The sequence below is a fragment of the Odocoileus virginianus genome, chromosome 1, assembly GCF_023699985.2.
Source record: "Odocoileus virginianus isolate 20LAN1187 ecotype Illinois chromosome 1, Ovbor_1.2, whole genome shotgun sequence".
In the NCBI taxonomy this organism is placed as follows: Eukaryota; Metazoa; Chordata; class Mammalia; order Artiodactyla; family Cervidae; genus Odocoileus; species Odocoileus virginianus.
The window spans coordinates 75,969,172-75,985,577 of record NC_069674.1 but is presented as its reverse complement, the minus strand read 5'-3'; the positions used below and the strand labels follow the sequence as shown (position 1 = coordinate 75,985,577).

Genomic DNA, 16,406 nt, shown 5'->3' with positions numbered 1-16,406 from the left:
AGTTCACTGGTCCACATGTAAAGAAAAAGAGTTGGTTGGTCTACACTGAGATGAAACCTTTGATGTTGGTCTAGTTAATGCCAACCAGCAAGTGTCCAAGTGGATCAGCTTTACAGTGTTTGAATAACAGAAAGCAACTAATTATTTTTGTCAAATTCATTACTTACAATTATGCATGAATACCTCCAAAAAATAGTTTTATCATTATAGTACAAAACAAACAATATAATTGGTTTTGTCCTCTCATAGGATTTGTATGGTGCCAGTCCCTGCATAGTGAGGAAAACATTTTGCTTAAATAGATGGATCTAAGAATTTCATGAACAAAGGAATAGTGTTTGAAATCAATCCTACTGTAGTCAAGGAGAGTGCACTGGACTGACCCAGTAAAGGTCTTATTTCAACCCAAATTCTCTATGATTGTGATTCTGTGCTACAGGAGTACATGTGAAATAGATCTCCCTGGGAACTAGCTTCCCAACCCAATCGGCTATTTTATCAACAAACATTTCCTTGTGATATAGAGCTTTAAGGAAGAGAAGACTTCATAGGTTAATCAATTTTTTGTATTCAATGGGAGCAACACATTTTCATCAATTAGCAGCTATTTGGAATATCTTTTTAAAGTGATAACCAAAGATTAATTGTATGGAAAGTGGAAAAATAAATATATATCTATATATGTCTCTGTCTAGAAGGGTGATTTATTGTGGACTCCCTAAATTGAAATAGTTTACAAGTGGCTTAATGGGAAGATGATGATAGATGATGAAATTAGTATAGAAGCTTAACTAGAAAATCAGGTGACCTGATATCTCCATCTGTATCCTTCACTGGCCACCCAGCATTCATTAAAGAAGCAGATGATGGAATGGATCAAGTTTCCTATAAACACAGTTCATATTAAAAGAAAAGAAAAGGTGGCTATCACCCAGAAGATCTAATTTATATTTCTAAGTATATTTGGATATAAATCAATTTTACATATTCTTTCACTTATCTTTCTAAAAATAAAGCTTTGCTCACAAGGACAAAGAACCAAAAAAAGTATGTATGTGAGTAAAAGTTTATTACAGAGCCTATTGCCTGGCACAGGGCATGTGTGTAATAGATTTTCATAAATATGTGTTGAATGAACACATAAGTACAAAGAACAGGGTTAGGCTTCATCACTTGGTCAAGTATGATATGTTAGAGAAAAGCACACTAAAAACCTCAGAACACTAAAGAATGCCAGTTAATTGGGGTAAAAGTTATATATACCAAAGAATGAACAGAAGAGATGACCCAGACTGCTCTTTACCCTGCGTGTCCTAAAGAGGAGTTTGATATGCACTGATACAGAATTGTGGAAAACAGCACATATTTTTCTCTTCATTTTTCATTTTTATTAACTCTATTGGGAAAACTTTATTCTTTTAACCATACCTATTTTAAATTTTTAATTTATCTCTCTTCCTTCCTACTTGCATCTTTCCTACTAAACTGTTGACTTATGCATTCATTACTTCTTCACAGCTTCTTTTTCACTTTACAAATCTACTGGAAAGGTATATGTTTGTGTATGTGTAGTGTATATGTGTATGTGTTTTGTGTATGTGTAACAAAAATCTCTAAAACTTCAGGTATTTTATATGTGTGCAGTTAACATGTTAAATCATTACTTAGCTTTTTAAACTTAACACATAAAATGATAAAAAATAAGGGACCTTATAATAATCTAATTCACTCCATTCATTTTGCAAGTCAAGTCGAAAACCCAAAAAGCAAGTAAATTGCCTAAGGACTAGTGTTGTATACTAGTCGAGTGATATGTATAGGGCTACTATGTAGATTTTCATGATTAACAATAACCTATTCTTACTGCTATAATAAGCCAAACTTTTAAGAAAGTAGAGTTATAGGGGGATTTTCTTAGGTAGATTTGGTTAAAGCAGTGCTTTATGAAAAAATATAAAGTAAAATTTAATTTTGATTCTATCAGAAAAATGAGTATTTCATTATAAACTTACTATGAAAAATTAGATAACTGGCAAAAATGAAAAGAAAATACATTTCATGCAATGGCACAAAGATTATCTTAAGTTATTCTTGAATAATAGAGCTAAAACTAAGACAAAAGATACCGTTGTTTTCTTTGAAAATTAAATACTGTTAAGAACTGTAAAGTCATGATAAACTTTAATTATAATTTGTGTCAATCATAAGACCAAATGTTTAATTATTATTCCCCAGTATTTAAAATGCTAGTGAAATAAGAATATAAACTATTTTGACATTTCATAATGTTAATGATACTTAATTGATATCTTGAAATTGTTTAGTTAGTAGTAAGTCTCTTAGACTAATTTTGACCAATAATTTATATTTTCTGAGGACTTTGTCATATTTCATGTCCAAATTAAATGATTTCTTTGCAAAATGTTGCTTGGTACCCAAGGCATGTTCCTATTTATTATGTGCTACAGCATAATGAAAAATCATTATTTCTTAACTAAAAGTTTAGGTGCATAGGAAACATATTTGAGTAGCATTTATTGACAGACTAAAAGCTTTGGATTTGACTGCAGTTTAAGTAGCATTTAGAACTCAGAGATCAGTAAAAGTAGAAATTAAGCTTTATGGAAAAAATTGTACTGAATATTGAAAATGCAGTTGGATTTTCAAAAAAAGTGCTTACTAATGTTACCTACAGATGTATATTGTTTACTTATGCTATTTATGTGTGCAGTCTAGGAGACACATGCAGTAGGCCAAGGTCACATGCAGTACAAAAGAATAAAAAGAGCTTTGGATTTTTCTGCTTTTACATTGAAATACTTTATGCTGATAACAAAACTATAACTAGGGCATTAGAAATTTTAAACAAAGGTGCTGTATTTCAGTCTATGGCCAAATACTATGAACTAAGTCTGAAAGCACCATGCTCCAGTCACAGTGAAAACTTTAAACATTTTTAAAGAGAATAGCATTTCTCTTTTACTATGACATCTAAAAACTAAGTGGAGTGTGGTTAATAATAGGTAGCATTTATTAAGTCTCAGTCACTCTTGTCTCTTTGAACTTCTCAAAACAACCACATGAGGTGTAAGATGTTACAAGTTATAGTTATACGCAGCGTACAGGTAAGCTAACAGGCTGAAAGAGGCTACATTGCCCACTGGGGTCTCCAGTTAGTAAGATAGAGCTGAAATTTGAGTCTGGGTTAAGTTTGAGTCTACAATCTTTGTTTCTATGACTTCATCAATCTATTTATCAATTGTGAAGAAAAGGGGGGGTATTATTCCTAAGAAAATATATAAAAACAAGTAATTATCTCAAGATAAACAATGGAATAGTGAGATGTCAAGGCCTAGTGCAGTGTTTCTACAGGTCTGTCCTCAGTGGCTCTCCTCTATCATTTGCCACCTTTGAGTGGAACATTGAAACTGTGGTTCAAACAATGTCAATTAGGTTCTAGAATGATTAGCAAATTCAGAGATGAGTCATTTTTATTGGTGCAGAATACGAGAATTCAGTTAGGTAAATGTCTATAAAATTTAAAGTATTTTAAGAATGGATGGAAGTGATAGAATTCAAGTTAATATATATGGCTGTCTGAGATAGAGTAAAGAATTTCTCTACTTTCAGGAAAAAATATCCACTAGTTAGTAATATTAATAGGCCCCCAAAAGTTGCATGCTCTTATACTGTAATGATTATCATTTTAAAACTAGCTTTTTGCCTTCGAGCTATCGGGGTAAAGACCTACAGGAAAACTACTGTCGAAACCCTCGAGGGGAAGAAGGGGGACCTTGGTGTTTCACAAGCAATCCAGAGGTACGCTACGAAGTCTGTGACATTCCTCAGTGTTCAGAAGGTAAATGACCTGAATGCCATGTGGGGTACTCTGTTCCCCCTTTGTGTAAAAATGCAACTCACATTAAAGGTTAATAGAATTGGATTAAATCACAATGAATATGCTGTCCATTCAAATGCAACTGTAGATCATTATCTGAGCATTTTTATAGGATGTTTTAAAAATTAAAAACTGGTTATCATCAAATTAATGCAAAGTAATGAAGGGAGTTAGTTTGAATTTTAAAAGAGCCTGAGGTTATCTCTCTGGGTAGAGTAAAATTTGGGCTTCTTCATCTACTGTTTTGAGCTCATATACCTCAATCTACTCCCTCAATCTACTCACCTGAAAGGAGCCAAATGACACTTAGCCCTTTATTGTAACACTGATTCTATTCATTTAGAACCTGCTTCTGCAGAAGTTTTGTCAAATCTATATTGAAGTGGTGTGGCAAGGGTATACAGAACCAGAAGAGAAGAAAGAAGCGGGCAACTGAAATTTTGAATGCCCTGTATGTGTTTTGGTGAATATGTGTCTAGAACCAAGTTTGACATGTAGTCTGGAACTAAGTACCATTGAGAATGTTATTTGAAGAGCTCAAATCTATAGATTCCAGCTGTCTTGAAGGCAGCCACTCCACATCTGCATATTCATCTCCTCTCACAGCATGAAAGGGCACTATCCTTACTTTTCCACTGGAAAATGACTGAAGAGAAGGAAAAGTAACCATTTCAACATTGTACGTGGTTTCATTTTCTTAGTTTCTGGCTACGTAATAACTGGCTTTTTAGTTGTGTCAGAAACTAAAATTCTAAAAATCAAAATGAAACATGGATCAAATTCTGATAAAAATTTGGTAGGGTTTTGAAGTACTTGGGGTGGGAGTTACTGCTGGAATGCTGTCCAATTTTTATAGTAAGATATCTTGCTTGTTTGTTATTAACCAAATATCTTTGAACTATTTCTTCCATAATATTCATTAAATATTAGGTTGATATTTATCACGTAAAAAGGCCGTTGTTAGCTAATTGTCACAGAGAAGTCAAATTTGTTTTTTGTTGTTAGTTAGTTTAAAATTCTTGAATTAATGTGCTAGAGCCAGTTCCAACTCTGTTTGTAAATTCTTACTTTCCATTCCGTATCATATTCTGTTCACTATAACTTCTTCATTGTTTTCTTTTCTTTTAAAAATAATAAAAATCTTATCTGTGATAACGTTATGAATAAGTCTGTTTTGTATGAATAAGTCTGTATTTAATATCTGTCTTAAGTTTGCACATGTAAGAAAACCCTACTTTTAGGGATTTCTCCGCTATCACAGTTTTCAGAGGTTGGAAGTTATTGGCAAAGAGTTTTATTTATTGGTTTTGTTTGACCTGGGACAGTGTTTTCAAGGAAAGGCAAACTGATCAAACTTTAGTTTAGCATTTTTTCTGTGTGCCTAGTTTGTGGGAATGTGGTTTTTCAACTCCTGGTTTATAAGAAGAACCTTCATCGAAATATATTCACACAGGTTTAAACTATCAGGCAAAAAATAAGTGTGCTAAAAAATAAATGACTGGGAAAATTTTGGTCATTCTTATTAGGGTATACATTTTGAATTTTTTTAAAAAAATGATTTGAGATTATCACACTTCCCTTGGAAAAGGACATTGTTCAGTAGCATGAATGGCACTTGATGCTATTGGTCACGATGGCATGAAAGATTGCAGATATACTTTTTCTGGAAACTACTTAGAGGTCTGACAGTAGTTGCAAAACTCTCCTGTGAGAGAAGTAAACCAACACCTGTCCTGTGGGCTAAATATATTTCAGGGACTGTGAACTGAGCTTTGATATTTAAGCTCATGCTAAAATGAACAATGTTTTAGAAGGATTTTAATAAAGAAGATTTAAAATAAGAAGAAGCATAGTCAAACTTAATAGAGAAAATGCGTTATTTACAAAATGGATAATTATACAAAATAATGTACATATGATGTAAATTTCTATTAAAATATATATATGAGGGGGAAAGCCTCAAAATTCACAATGTTTAAATAGTATGATGGGTGAGACATTTTAATATATGGATATTACAAATGTCAAGTTCCAAAGTTTATTTATATGAATGAAACATTAAAGATGCCATCATTTTATATATTTTAAAATTAAAGTACCTGTGATCAACTTTGGACTGTTTGGAAAAGGATAAGTAAAACAGTATATATTTTTTGAACTCTTTCTATATATTTTTGATATCTTTCTAACTATATTAAAATATTTGCTTTAAATAATTATCTGAAATTTGAAATTTTGGTTCATAAAAATATATCTGATATTTAAAGATTAAAGTTATTTTCTTATAAGTTAAACCTTTGAAGTATATTAAGCATTCCAAAGGAAAATGAATACTCATTTATCACATTTAGAACCTTACATAACTATGTAAAGAAAATACTACCATTAACGTTTAATTCAAGATCGTGGAACATTGAGGTATATGAAATCTGACTTTTTGCTTTAATGTTTGCTTGGGATTTAAAATAAAGCAATCATTTGTCATTGAAACAGGTTTTTTAAATGATAAATATTCAAGTAAATGCATTTTATTAAGACATCATATTTTTAAATACTTACACATAAAATACCAAATAATTCTGCCATAACTTTAAATGTGTAATTCCTGTGTGGCAAAAGACTTTTAAAAACAAAGATTTAAATAAAACTATTATTTATAAATGGGGGTTTGTGAGACTATTCATATTTTAAGCATTCTGTTTTGCTGAAGTAATCACCAGCATGGATTTATTTGAGAGATCCTTTCAAAATAGTTGTTTTAATCTGTAAACTCAGATCACTTGTGACTTTATGACTGAGAAAAATGGAACAGAGCAATTTTTGAGTTTAGTTGGTTAGTATACCAGAAAGGTGTTAAATTAATCCTACTTATGATTAATGTGTAGCTTGTGTACTGTCCTATTATCAATTAGGGCAGAACTATAATTAGAAAAAGATATCTACTTATGAATAGAGATTTTGTTTGAATTTATGAGAACTGGGACATAATTTTTTTTTTTAATTTTAAGGGGAGAGTTTTCCGGAATGGTTGAGTAATACATTAGCCATAACAGAGAGAGTCAAAAGAACATAGAATAGGAGATGCAGTGCTTACCTTCTTGAACTATTATCTAGTTAATGCTTTCACCTGAGTCCTTAGATGGACTTGGTTTACACCTGGATGGCTTGACTGTGAGCTGGGAAAACTTAGAAGAGTCTTAGAATTCTTGAAGATTGAGAAGTAAATATGAGTTCAAAATTTGCCTTTCTCAAAGTAATATTTATGACTAACCTGATGGTCTGATGCAAAGGAAGAACCACACTTTTTTTTTATCCTTGGATAAGAGAGCCAATCTCATTTCTTGTAGCCTCCAATAGGTGAGAAACCAACAGGAGAACAACTGACTGCTATAAAAGGAGGGAAGAGGGTAATGAGAACAATATTAAAAAAAGACAGGGAGACTGACCTTCTAAAAGTTTTACTTTTAGTCTGTCTTAAAGTATGGCCAGTTAGAATGTGTGGGAAACAAGTTCAATATACAGGATGGATAGGCAATTAGGGGAATGGAAAGAGCACTGGACTGTGGGTCTGACCTGTGTTCTAGTTACAGATCTGTCATTTTCTGTTTTAGGTAAGTCCCTTAAAACTTTTGTGAGCTTTGCTTTCCTCACTGCAAGGATCAAATGATTTCTTACATGTTCAAAATACTGACTAATCAAAGAATGTGTAACTATAATATATTTTTAGCATCTCAGTCCTCACAGGATACATTTAATTCCCACCTCAATGACAACTTTCATTGCCTTCCAAAACTGAACATTATTCATGTTAAGTTTTATTATTTTTTCAACTTCATTAGGTTTGCACCTGCATTCATAACTCTCCCTTCACTATACTATAAACATAGCATGCTAGTTCATTTTTTGGGCACCATTTAGGTTATTTTGCTCCCTTTATAGTTTATCCACATGTCATCCAGTCTTCAAGGTCTAAGGAAAATCCATTCTCTCCTAAAAGCTATTACTGCCAAACATTAAGGATTTTCAGAATTGAACAAATTATCTACACACTTGCCACTCAGTGTGAGGTCCAAGAACCAGAAGCACCAGAATCCACTGGGAGCTTGCTATTAATGCCCCAACCCTGATTCACTGAGTCAGAAGTTGTCCTTTATTGGACAAGATCTCAAAGTAACGTTTATGCATATTAAAGTTTGGAGACGCTCTGATCTACCACTCATGCTAGAAAGTGGTCATCTTATAGAATCACCTGTTTCATTTGTGTAGCTATTATTCCTTTAGAAATTTAAAAATTCTAAAGTTCCAGGAGAAACATTCTTTTAATAATGTCCCACAACAATTTCCCCAAAAATAATTTTATTTGCTCTAATTTGAAAAGGATATACTCTTATAAACTGCATTTCCTGATGGACACAAAATAGGTGTATTCTGATTTTTAAGTACTATTAAAGATTAGAAATTGTACATGCATATATTTATTCCTTATCTGTGATTGTAGGATTCTATTTTATGCTTTCATTCAGTACAAAGGAGCAAACAACAATGATCGATGATGTGAACATCAAACTTTACATTCTTTTCAAAATGGAGACCAAGTAAGCTTGTAATCCTATTCAGATGGAAAGGTGAAATGTGATGATACATAACCTATGTGGATTTGATCTTTGCCAACCAGAGCACTTTAATCTACATGTTCTTGGACCCCCTCAGGTGTTTACCGACTGTTGTCTGGGGGAGCTCAGTATCAAATGAGAGGAAGTTGAATCGGTCTCTTGTTTTACTTCATAGATTAACCTACATGAAAAGAAGTAGATAGATCAGGCCAAATGGTTTCACGTTTTAGAGGTTTAATTGTTAATGTTCTATTAGATTATAAAAATCAAAGTTTCAAAAGTGATGATTCTAATAGTATATCCCAAATTACTATACTCATTAGCCTAGATCCCAGTGGATAAAATGAAACCTTCATATGTTTTCCCACTTCAGCTAATGTTAGATGATCAGTAATCACAAGATACAAATGATGTGTTTGGGGAAGTTTGCCGGATTCGTAGGAAAGCCAAGCAATGATTTATTCCACAGGATGCCTGCTGTGCTCCATCAAATCAACCTGTCCATTTGAGAAGTCTCACTTTCAGCTAGTTGATGCGATTCAGAGTTTTCTGTGTGGCATAAGGTGCCGGCCGGAAAACTATTAATTAACCTCACAGAATCAACAGTAATATTTAGCATAGTTAGATCAGTTTATAGATTTTTAAAAATCATGAGTACAAGAAGTTCAATAGTAGGTCACATTCTACCCTAAGCTTTAGATAAGAATGTAAGTTTGCTCACTTATTCGATGTGAATGCTCACTAATAGAAAGGAAGTGTGATTTTTTGTTTTAAAATATTTGTATTCTTTAAATAGTACCAGATTACTATTTGAAGCTGATCTCTCAAATATGTGTTGTCCTGATCTTTGCATTAACTGTAGCAGTATGATGTGTACTCATCTTAAACTGTGCATTTTCTGTGTATGTATTGGAGGGTAAGTTGAAAGAAGAGTACTATTATGTTGACAGTATAGATATTGAGATCCCTGGCATTTTAGATCAACAAAGGGAAAATTCCCAAGGACTTTTCAGTTTCTAGGTACCTTTCAGATATCAAAAATTAGGAAGGTAGTATCTTGGCCCTATGGTAATTTTGTATGACACTAACTACAAAAATTCCATTTAAACTGTGTGAAAAGTTCTGTAGGGAGTATTTTATGCCACTGTTAATGGACATTAAGTCCTATTTTAAAGTTAAAATAGTATATAAGTTTTCCTAAAAATATCCTTGCTGAATAGGTGATTTACTGTTCTTTAAATGGAACAGTGGTGCTCTTGATTTTGCTGTCAGAAGCAATTAATATGCCATGCTTTGATTTTATTAGTTGAATGCATGACCTGCAATGGGGAAAGTTACCGAGGTCCCATGGATCACACAGAAACAGGCAAGATTTGTCAGCGCTGGGATCATCAGACACCACACCGGCACAAATTCTTGCCAGAAAGGTAAAATACCGCTAAATCACGTTTCCAAGTGATCCTCTTTACAAACTGTAATTTGTCCCATGACAAATTACATGGAAATTCTCTTTCTATAATGTTTTCCTGATAGTCTTGGGACAAAGGGATTTATGATGAGGTACATGAGAGTGCTGACTACAGCGTCAACTGGTCTTGGCTGATTAGGTTGAGAGTCCCTGAAATCAGGATGGTCCTGAACACAGGAACATCAGTGGGTACAAAAGGAAAACACTAATAGATGCTTCCTCTTTCTCTTCCATGGCAGAAAAAAGATAAAAGTGCATTCAGTAATAGCCACTTTGACAGGTCCAAGCTGGGGAGGGTGGCATTATTGTTAACTAAAAGCCAGTCTCCTCGTGGTGCCATAGCTTCCTGTGACTCAGGTAAAGTGGGGTCATCGTGTGACCCCATGTCACACAAGGCTAAAGGTGGAACAAGCAATTGCTTGGCTGCTTTCTTATTGCCTATCTGGAAGTCAGGCAACCAAGTTTACTTTTCTCTTCAGGAGAAGGTTTAAAATTATGTGTACTTTGGCCTATAAATTTCACAGGCAACATTTTAGTTGAAATTTTTTCCTTTTTTTAATTATAAAGAATAAAAATACAAATAAATACAGAAGAAGTTCTTTCTCCACCTTTCTTTGGAAATTGCCAAATGGTGTTTTTTCTTTCTTTTTTCTCTTTTTTGTTTGTTGCTCTTTTAGATGAACTTAAAACTGCTTTATTTTAAAGCGCATCTCTCATCTTTCAAGTGAGATCAGAAGGGATATGGTAGCAATTAAAAGCAAACCACAAATTCAGAACCCTGTTAACTTAAAGGGAGGTGGGTATAGAGAAAGTGGTGTGATAGAGTTTGTCTTTTACTCTGGTGGAGGTGAGGGCATGACCTACAAAGCTCTAGCTCCAAAATTGAGTTATCATTAGTAACATAGCTATTGAAACCTAACTTTAAGCTTGCTCTAGGAGAGGACCTTAATAAATAATACATTATTTTCTAAAAATTATTGTTTTCTTAATAAGTAATCTACACAAGGTCACGTGTTTGTAATCTGTCCTTAATTGGGCTTGTGAGAAGGGGATTCGGTTTGAGACCTCAACTGGTAGACAGGTGCCAAATGGACCTAACTTATTATTGAAGGGGATGGTACTCTAGCCTTAGTACTATATGCAGATTAATAGACTCAGCAGTCAATGATTAGCAGTCCTTGTAAGGCAAAACATAGAAAATTCTCTTCTTTCATCAGTTAATAGTATCCGAGCTAAGTCAAAAGTTATTTTATGAGCTGAGGGCTGGGTAATGTTCCAGGAAGATTTACATGACACTTTTCTTGGTGTGGTTTGCAGATATCCCGACAAGGGCTTTGATGATAATTATTGCCGCAATCCTGATGGCAAGCCGAGGCCATGGTGCTATACTCTTGACCCTGACACCCCCTGGGAGTACTGTGCAATTAAAATGTGCGGTAAGTTAGGGTCAAATTTATTGCTTCCTTTTCCTCTCACAGACTGGATCTAAGCAGGCGATTATTAGTGAGACAGGTTAACAACTATTTTATTTGATACTTTAATGCGTATAGGTTTTAACAATATAAGAATGTGTTACATAAACGTATCCAATCTTTTGTATTTTCAGAGAGCCATTATTTAGAGATATACATGCACGTGCCACATACACACAAGACAAACTCATGGTAAAGGCCTAAATATTCTCATGTTATCAAGGAAAAGGAAGAAAAAAACAAACAAAAACAAAAACAGAATGAGAAAAAGTGCAGTATCATAATGTCATTAGGGCTGTAAGAGTGAGGACCTTAGACTCTCATCTACCAATCCTGCATCCTTTCCCTAACCTATCCTCCCAGACATAACATGAGCAGTCAACCGACTATGGACCTCTTCTGGTGAGTGATAAAGGCGGCAATGCAGAAAACTAAGTCTAGTAGAAGATTCTTACAGACATCTTTAATCTCTAGTAGCTAATTTTCAGCGCTTTGACCGTCCTTGTACACAGCCTACATTCTCTTTCACCTTGTATTTTAGCAGTCCTATAACCCTTCTACATCCTGGCCTTTACCCTACTCTCCTGAGTTTATGATAAAGGCTTCTTTTCTTACTTGCTTTGTGATATCCCTTTAAATCTGTATGCTTGGTCCTCTCCTTCATGGTTAACTCACACATTTTTATTCTTCTCTAAAATTATCCTGGATAATAATTAGATGTAGATATGCTTTTATTTCTGTGTAGTCTTATTTTTTTCAACAAGATCCTAAAATGCTTTCAAATCAGTAGAATTCCAAAAATTTAGTAAGTGTAATCATGTTATAAGTTATCTTGCTAATATAAAAATCTGTATATATGGAGAGAAACACATAAAGACAGATAATCAGGTGCCAGCACACCAAATGATAAATATACCATTACTAGGCTATGCATAGGGATTTGCATATTTCCTTAGATTGGCATGATGAGACTGTTTCTTTGAACAAACTTATTCAGTATTATCTACACTGTGATACTGCCAAGGTAAATATCTCTCCACTTAAAGCTGCTAATAAAAAGAAATGTTTTGCACGACTCAAATAAAACCCATAGAAAAGAGACATGTCTGGCATATGTGAAATAACTGCAGAATCTGGAAGGCTCTCAATGTTCCAAGGAAACTGAACCATCTGTTTGGTCCTTTAAAATAAAGGATGACTTTTGTGACAGTGTTTCTCTTTATAGATTGGGTTAGTGCAGCTCATTGACTTTTTAAATCTTATTAATCTGTTCATTATCTAGACCAGGTAGGTACAATAAACCAATAGTTTCCCTTCCTTGTGTGTGTGTGTGTGTGTTAGGCAGTCATAAATTCTGTCTGGAATAAGACCAGTAGTAACACACACACACACACACACACACACACACACACACATGCATATTGACTGGCACATTCACCTTTCAACTGGCATGCCCAAGATTGGCTATTTTTAAAAGACATTGGGAGAGGAAAAAAAATACAATGAATATGACACTTCTGTTAGGTAGATTTTTTTTTTCTCTTCTGTCCAGAGTTGACTATTTATACAACATGCAACCATTCTGATGGATTTGTTAAACAGAGGGTAGTGTTTATAGGATGCTAATTCTAAGAAAATGGTGGAAGAATTTGTGAACCAACCCTCTATACATTTGGGCCTTGAACAACATGATGATTAGGTGGCACTGACTCTCTTGACTCCCCTTGTGTCCATGAATTCAACCAACTGTGGGATCTTGTAGTACTAATAGGTAATAGCATTTACCACTGGAAAAAAAACCAGCATGTAAGTGGACCTATGCCGTTCAAATCCATGCTGTTCAAGGATCGATTGTAGTTAAAATAAAATTATTTTAAGCTTTGGGAATATTTTTAAAATAGTTTAAGTTTTAGTTTGTAAACTTATATTTAGAGACTACACTTTGATCAAAATTAGTGAAATAAAGTGGCATTTAGGAATTTTTTCTTAGATATTTTGTCTAATATATATAGTAAAGCCTATAATGAAAAACTAAGAAATTTGGTAATGGTTTCAATTGTGTATTAATTTTCTATTGCTATATAACAAACTATCAGAAACTTAAATTATCAGAAACTTGGTAGCTTAAAAAAACACATATGCATAACTCAAGTTTTCTGTGGGACAGGAGTCAAGGCATAAGTCAAGTGTGTTCTCTGCTTAGGATCTCACGAGGGCACAGTCCTGGTGCCCACCAGACATACTATCTCATCTAAGATTTAGTGTCCCCGTTCCAATTCAGTTTCTTGTGGTTGTAGTGCTAAGGTCCTTAGCTCTTAGAAACTGCCTAATGTTTCCCCCCATATGCCCCTATTCATTATACGGCAGTTTACTTCTTCAAGACCAATAGCATAGTGTTTGGTTACTTTGAACCTCTGATCTTTGCACCCTCTTTCATTTATTTACTAAGATTTTTTTCAAAGTTATTAAAATTTTATAAGCCAACTTTCTCCGAGATTCTGCACTCGGGATGAATTTCAAAAGGGCCTGTTAGGAAATCATATCTTTTAGAGCTTCCATATAACTTCTTTCATCTTAACACAGAGTTGTGAAAGGCAAAAATAACGATGTTTTATTTTTCCTGGGAAAATGGTATATCTTTATTGGGGAAAATGATTGAAAAATAACTGGCCAGTTTTTGCCCTCACTCTGTGTATGATTTGATACAGAAAGCTCTGCACCCTTTTAAAGAGCTCACCTGATTAGGTCAGCCCACCCAAGTAAGTCTTCCTTTAATTAATTTAAAGTCAACCGATTGGGAACTTTAATTACATCTAAAAAAATCTCCTCACTTTTGTTGTACAACATAAACTAATTACAAGAGTGGCTTTCCCAAGTGGCTGTTCACAAGTTGTACCCATACTAAAGGGGAGGGGATTATAGAACATACATCAGTGGGCAGAAATCTTAAGGGCTGTATTAGAATCCTGTATACCACACACATGTTTACATGCCCTGGCTGTAAAAGAACATTGGTTTATTATGTATTACTTATATCACTTGATTCTTGGGTTATCTCTTTGGCTAGCTCTGGTTATCTCTCAGACACTACTGCTTGAATTCATTCTGAGCTTTCAATATGTTTGAAGAAAAGAATAGAGTTTATGACTGTGTCATTTGTCTTCTCTAAAGTTGAAGGCACATTTTAAAACTCTTGTTTTATTATATAACAACTGTATAATAAAATTATAACTGCTATTATTTATTTAACATCTACTGAAAAGTGCTTTCCATCTATTAACAATAATCTCTCTCTCAAAATGGCTGTGATTAGGTAGGCCAGTGATGAAAGGTGTGCAAAGACATGATCAGTGGAGCAGACTGCAATATTCATGACATGGTAATTAGGTTGACATAGGTAGGGATGTGATAAAGACAGAGAAATGGAAGGAGATGAGAAAATAAAATTAATGTGAGGCCGATGAAGTAGAATCTAAGAGTATCCCAGCTAGTTACCATGAGAAATACTGAAAATTAAGCAGGGAGAATGATCTTATCTTGTTCATCATCTAGAACAGTAGCTTCCAAATCAGTGTGCATGAAACCCAGGGGAACACAAAGCCTGTCCTAGGGGTTTAAGGGCATGAATATGTTAAAAGCCTCAAATTCCAGCTCCTCTTTTTCCATATGAATTCTTTCTCAAAATTTTTTGTTTGAGGTGCATGGGTTGCTAAGGGGTCAATCAAATTCAATATCCTACCTGTCCACTGACAACTGCCTCTTGCTACTGTACTGAAAAAAGGCAAACTGTCAATCCTTCCTGAATATTAATGGGGTGTATTGTCCTGGGTGTAAAAATCTTGGGGACACTAAACAAAGAGACCTTTGAAAATACTATGTATTCATGCTGTTTATCATTTACATACTGCTAACAATTATATAACTCTATCCATAACAGATAATACCAAAGAATATCACAATAATACTAAAGAACTGCTCGCACTGTTGTGAAAGTTTTAGGCCCCACATCAGACTTCCCAATCAGGGGATCTGGCAAAGAGACTCCCCAGGGAATCTGACTTTGAAAGACAGTGGGTTTGATTCCAGAACTCCCACAAGACTGAGGGGGTGGAAACAGAGGCTCTTGGAGGGCACAAAATCTTGTGTGTGCCAGGACCCAGAGGAAAAGAGCAGTGACCCCACAAGACTGAGCCAAACCTGCCTGTGTGTGTTGGAGGGTCTCCTGCAGAGGCGTGGGTTGGAAGTGGCCTGCTGCGGGGACAGGGGCACAGGAAGCAGCAGTTCTGGGAGGCATGTGTTGGTATAAGTCCTTTTTGGAGGTTGCCAGTAGTCCTACCATAGAGCCTATACACTCTAGGACTCATCTTAGGCCAAACAACTAACAGGGTGGGAGCACAGCCCTGCCATCAAAAGACAGTTTGACTAAAGATTTACTGAGCATGGCCTTGCCCACCAGAACAAGACTCAGTTTTCCCCACAGCCAGTCCCTCCCATCAGGAAGTTTACATAAGCTTCTTATTCTCATCCATCAGAAGGCAGACAGAAGAAGTAAGAACTTTAATTTCACAGCCTCCAGAACAAAAACCACAATCACAGAAAGCTAATCAAAATGATCATATGGATTACAGCCTTGTGTAACTCAATGAAGCTATGAGCCATGGTGTGCAAGGCCACCCAAGATGGATAGATTATGGTGGAGAGTTCTGACAAAATGTGGTTCACTGGAGGAGGGAATGGCAAACCACTTCAGTATTCTTGCCTCAAAAATCCCATGGACAGTATGAAAAGGCAAAAAGATATGACACCAGAAGATGATCCCCCTAGGTCAGTAGGTGTCCAATATGCTACTGGGGAAGAAATTCCTCCAGAAAGAATGAAGAGGCTGGACCAAAGCAGAAACAACACTCAGCTGTGGATGTGCCTGATGGTGAAAGTAAAGTCTGATGCTATAAAGG

The 16,406-nt window shown here is 34.8% G+C and overlaps 1 protein-coding gene across 2 annotated transcripts in view; it reads left to right on the top strand.

Annotated features, from left to right (window-relative positions):
* Positions 1-16,406, top strand: part of HGF (hepatocyte growth factor) — an 81,058-nt gene that overhangs the window by 16,692 nt on the left and 47,960 nt on the right. The window contains exons 6-8 of one of the 2 annotated variants that reach the window (XM_070469949.1): positions 3,717-3,859; positions 9,818-9,938; positions 11,297-11,415. In XM_070469949.1, the coding sequence (XP_070326050.1) occupies positions 3,717-3,859; positions 9,818-9,938; positions 11,297-11,415 (383 nt within the window). The remainder of the gene's footprint in view (positions 1-3,716; positions 3,860-9,817; positions 9,939-11,296; positions 11,416-16,406) is intronic. The other variant, XM_070469951.1, reaches the window with a different exon arrangement.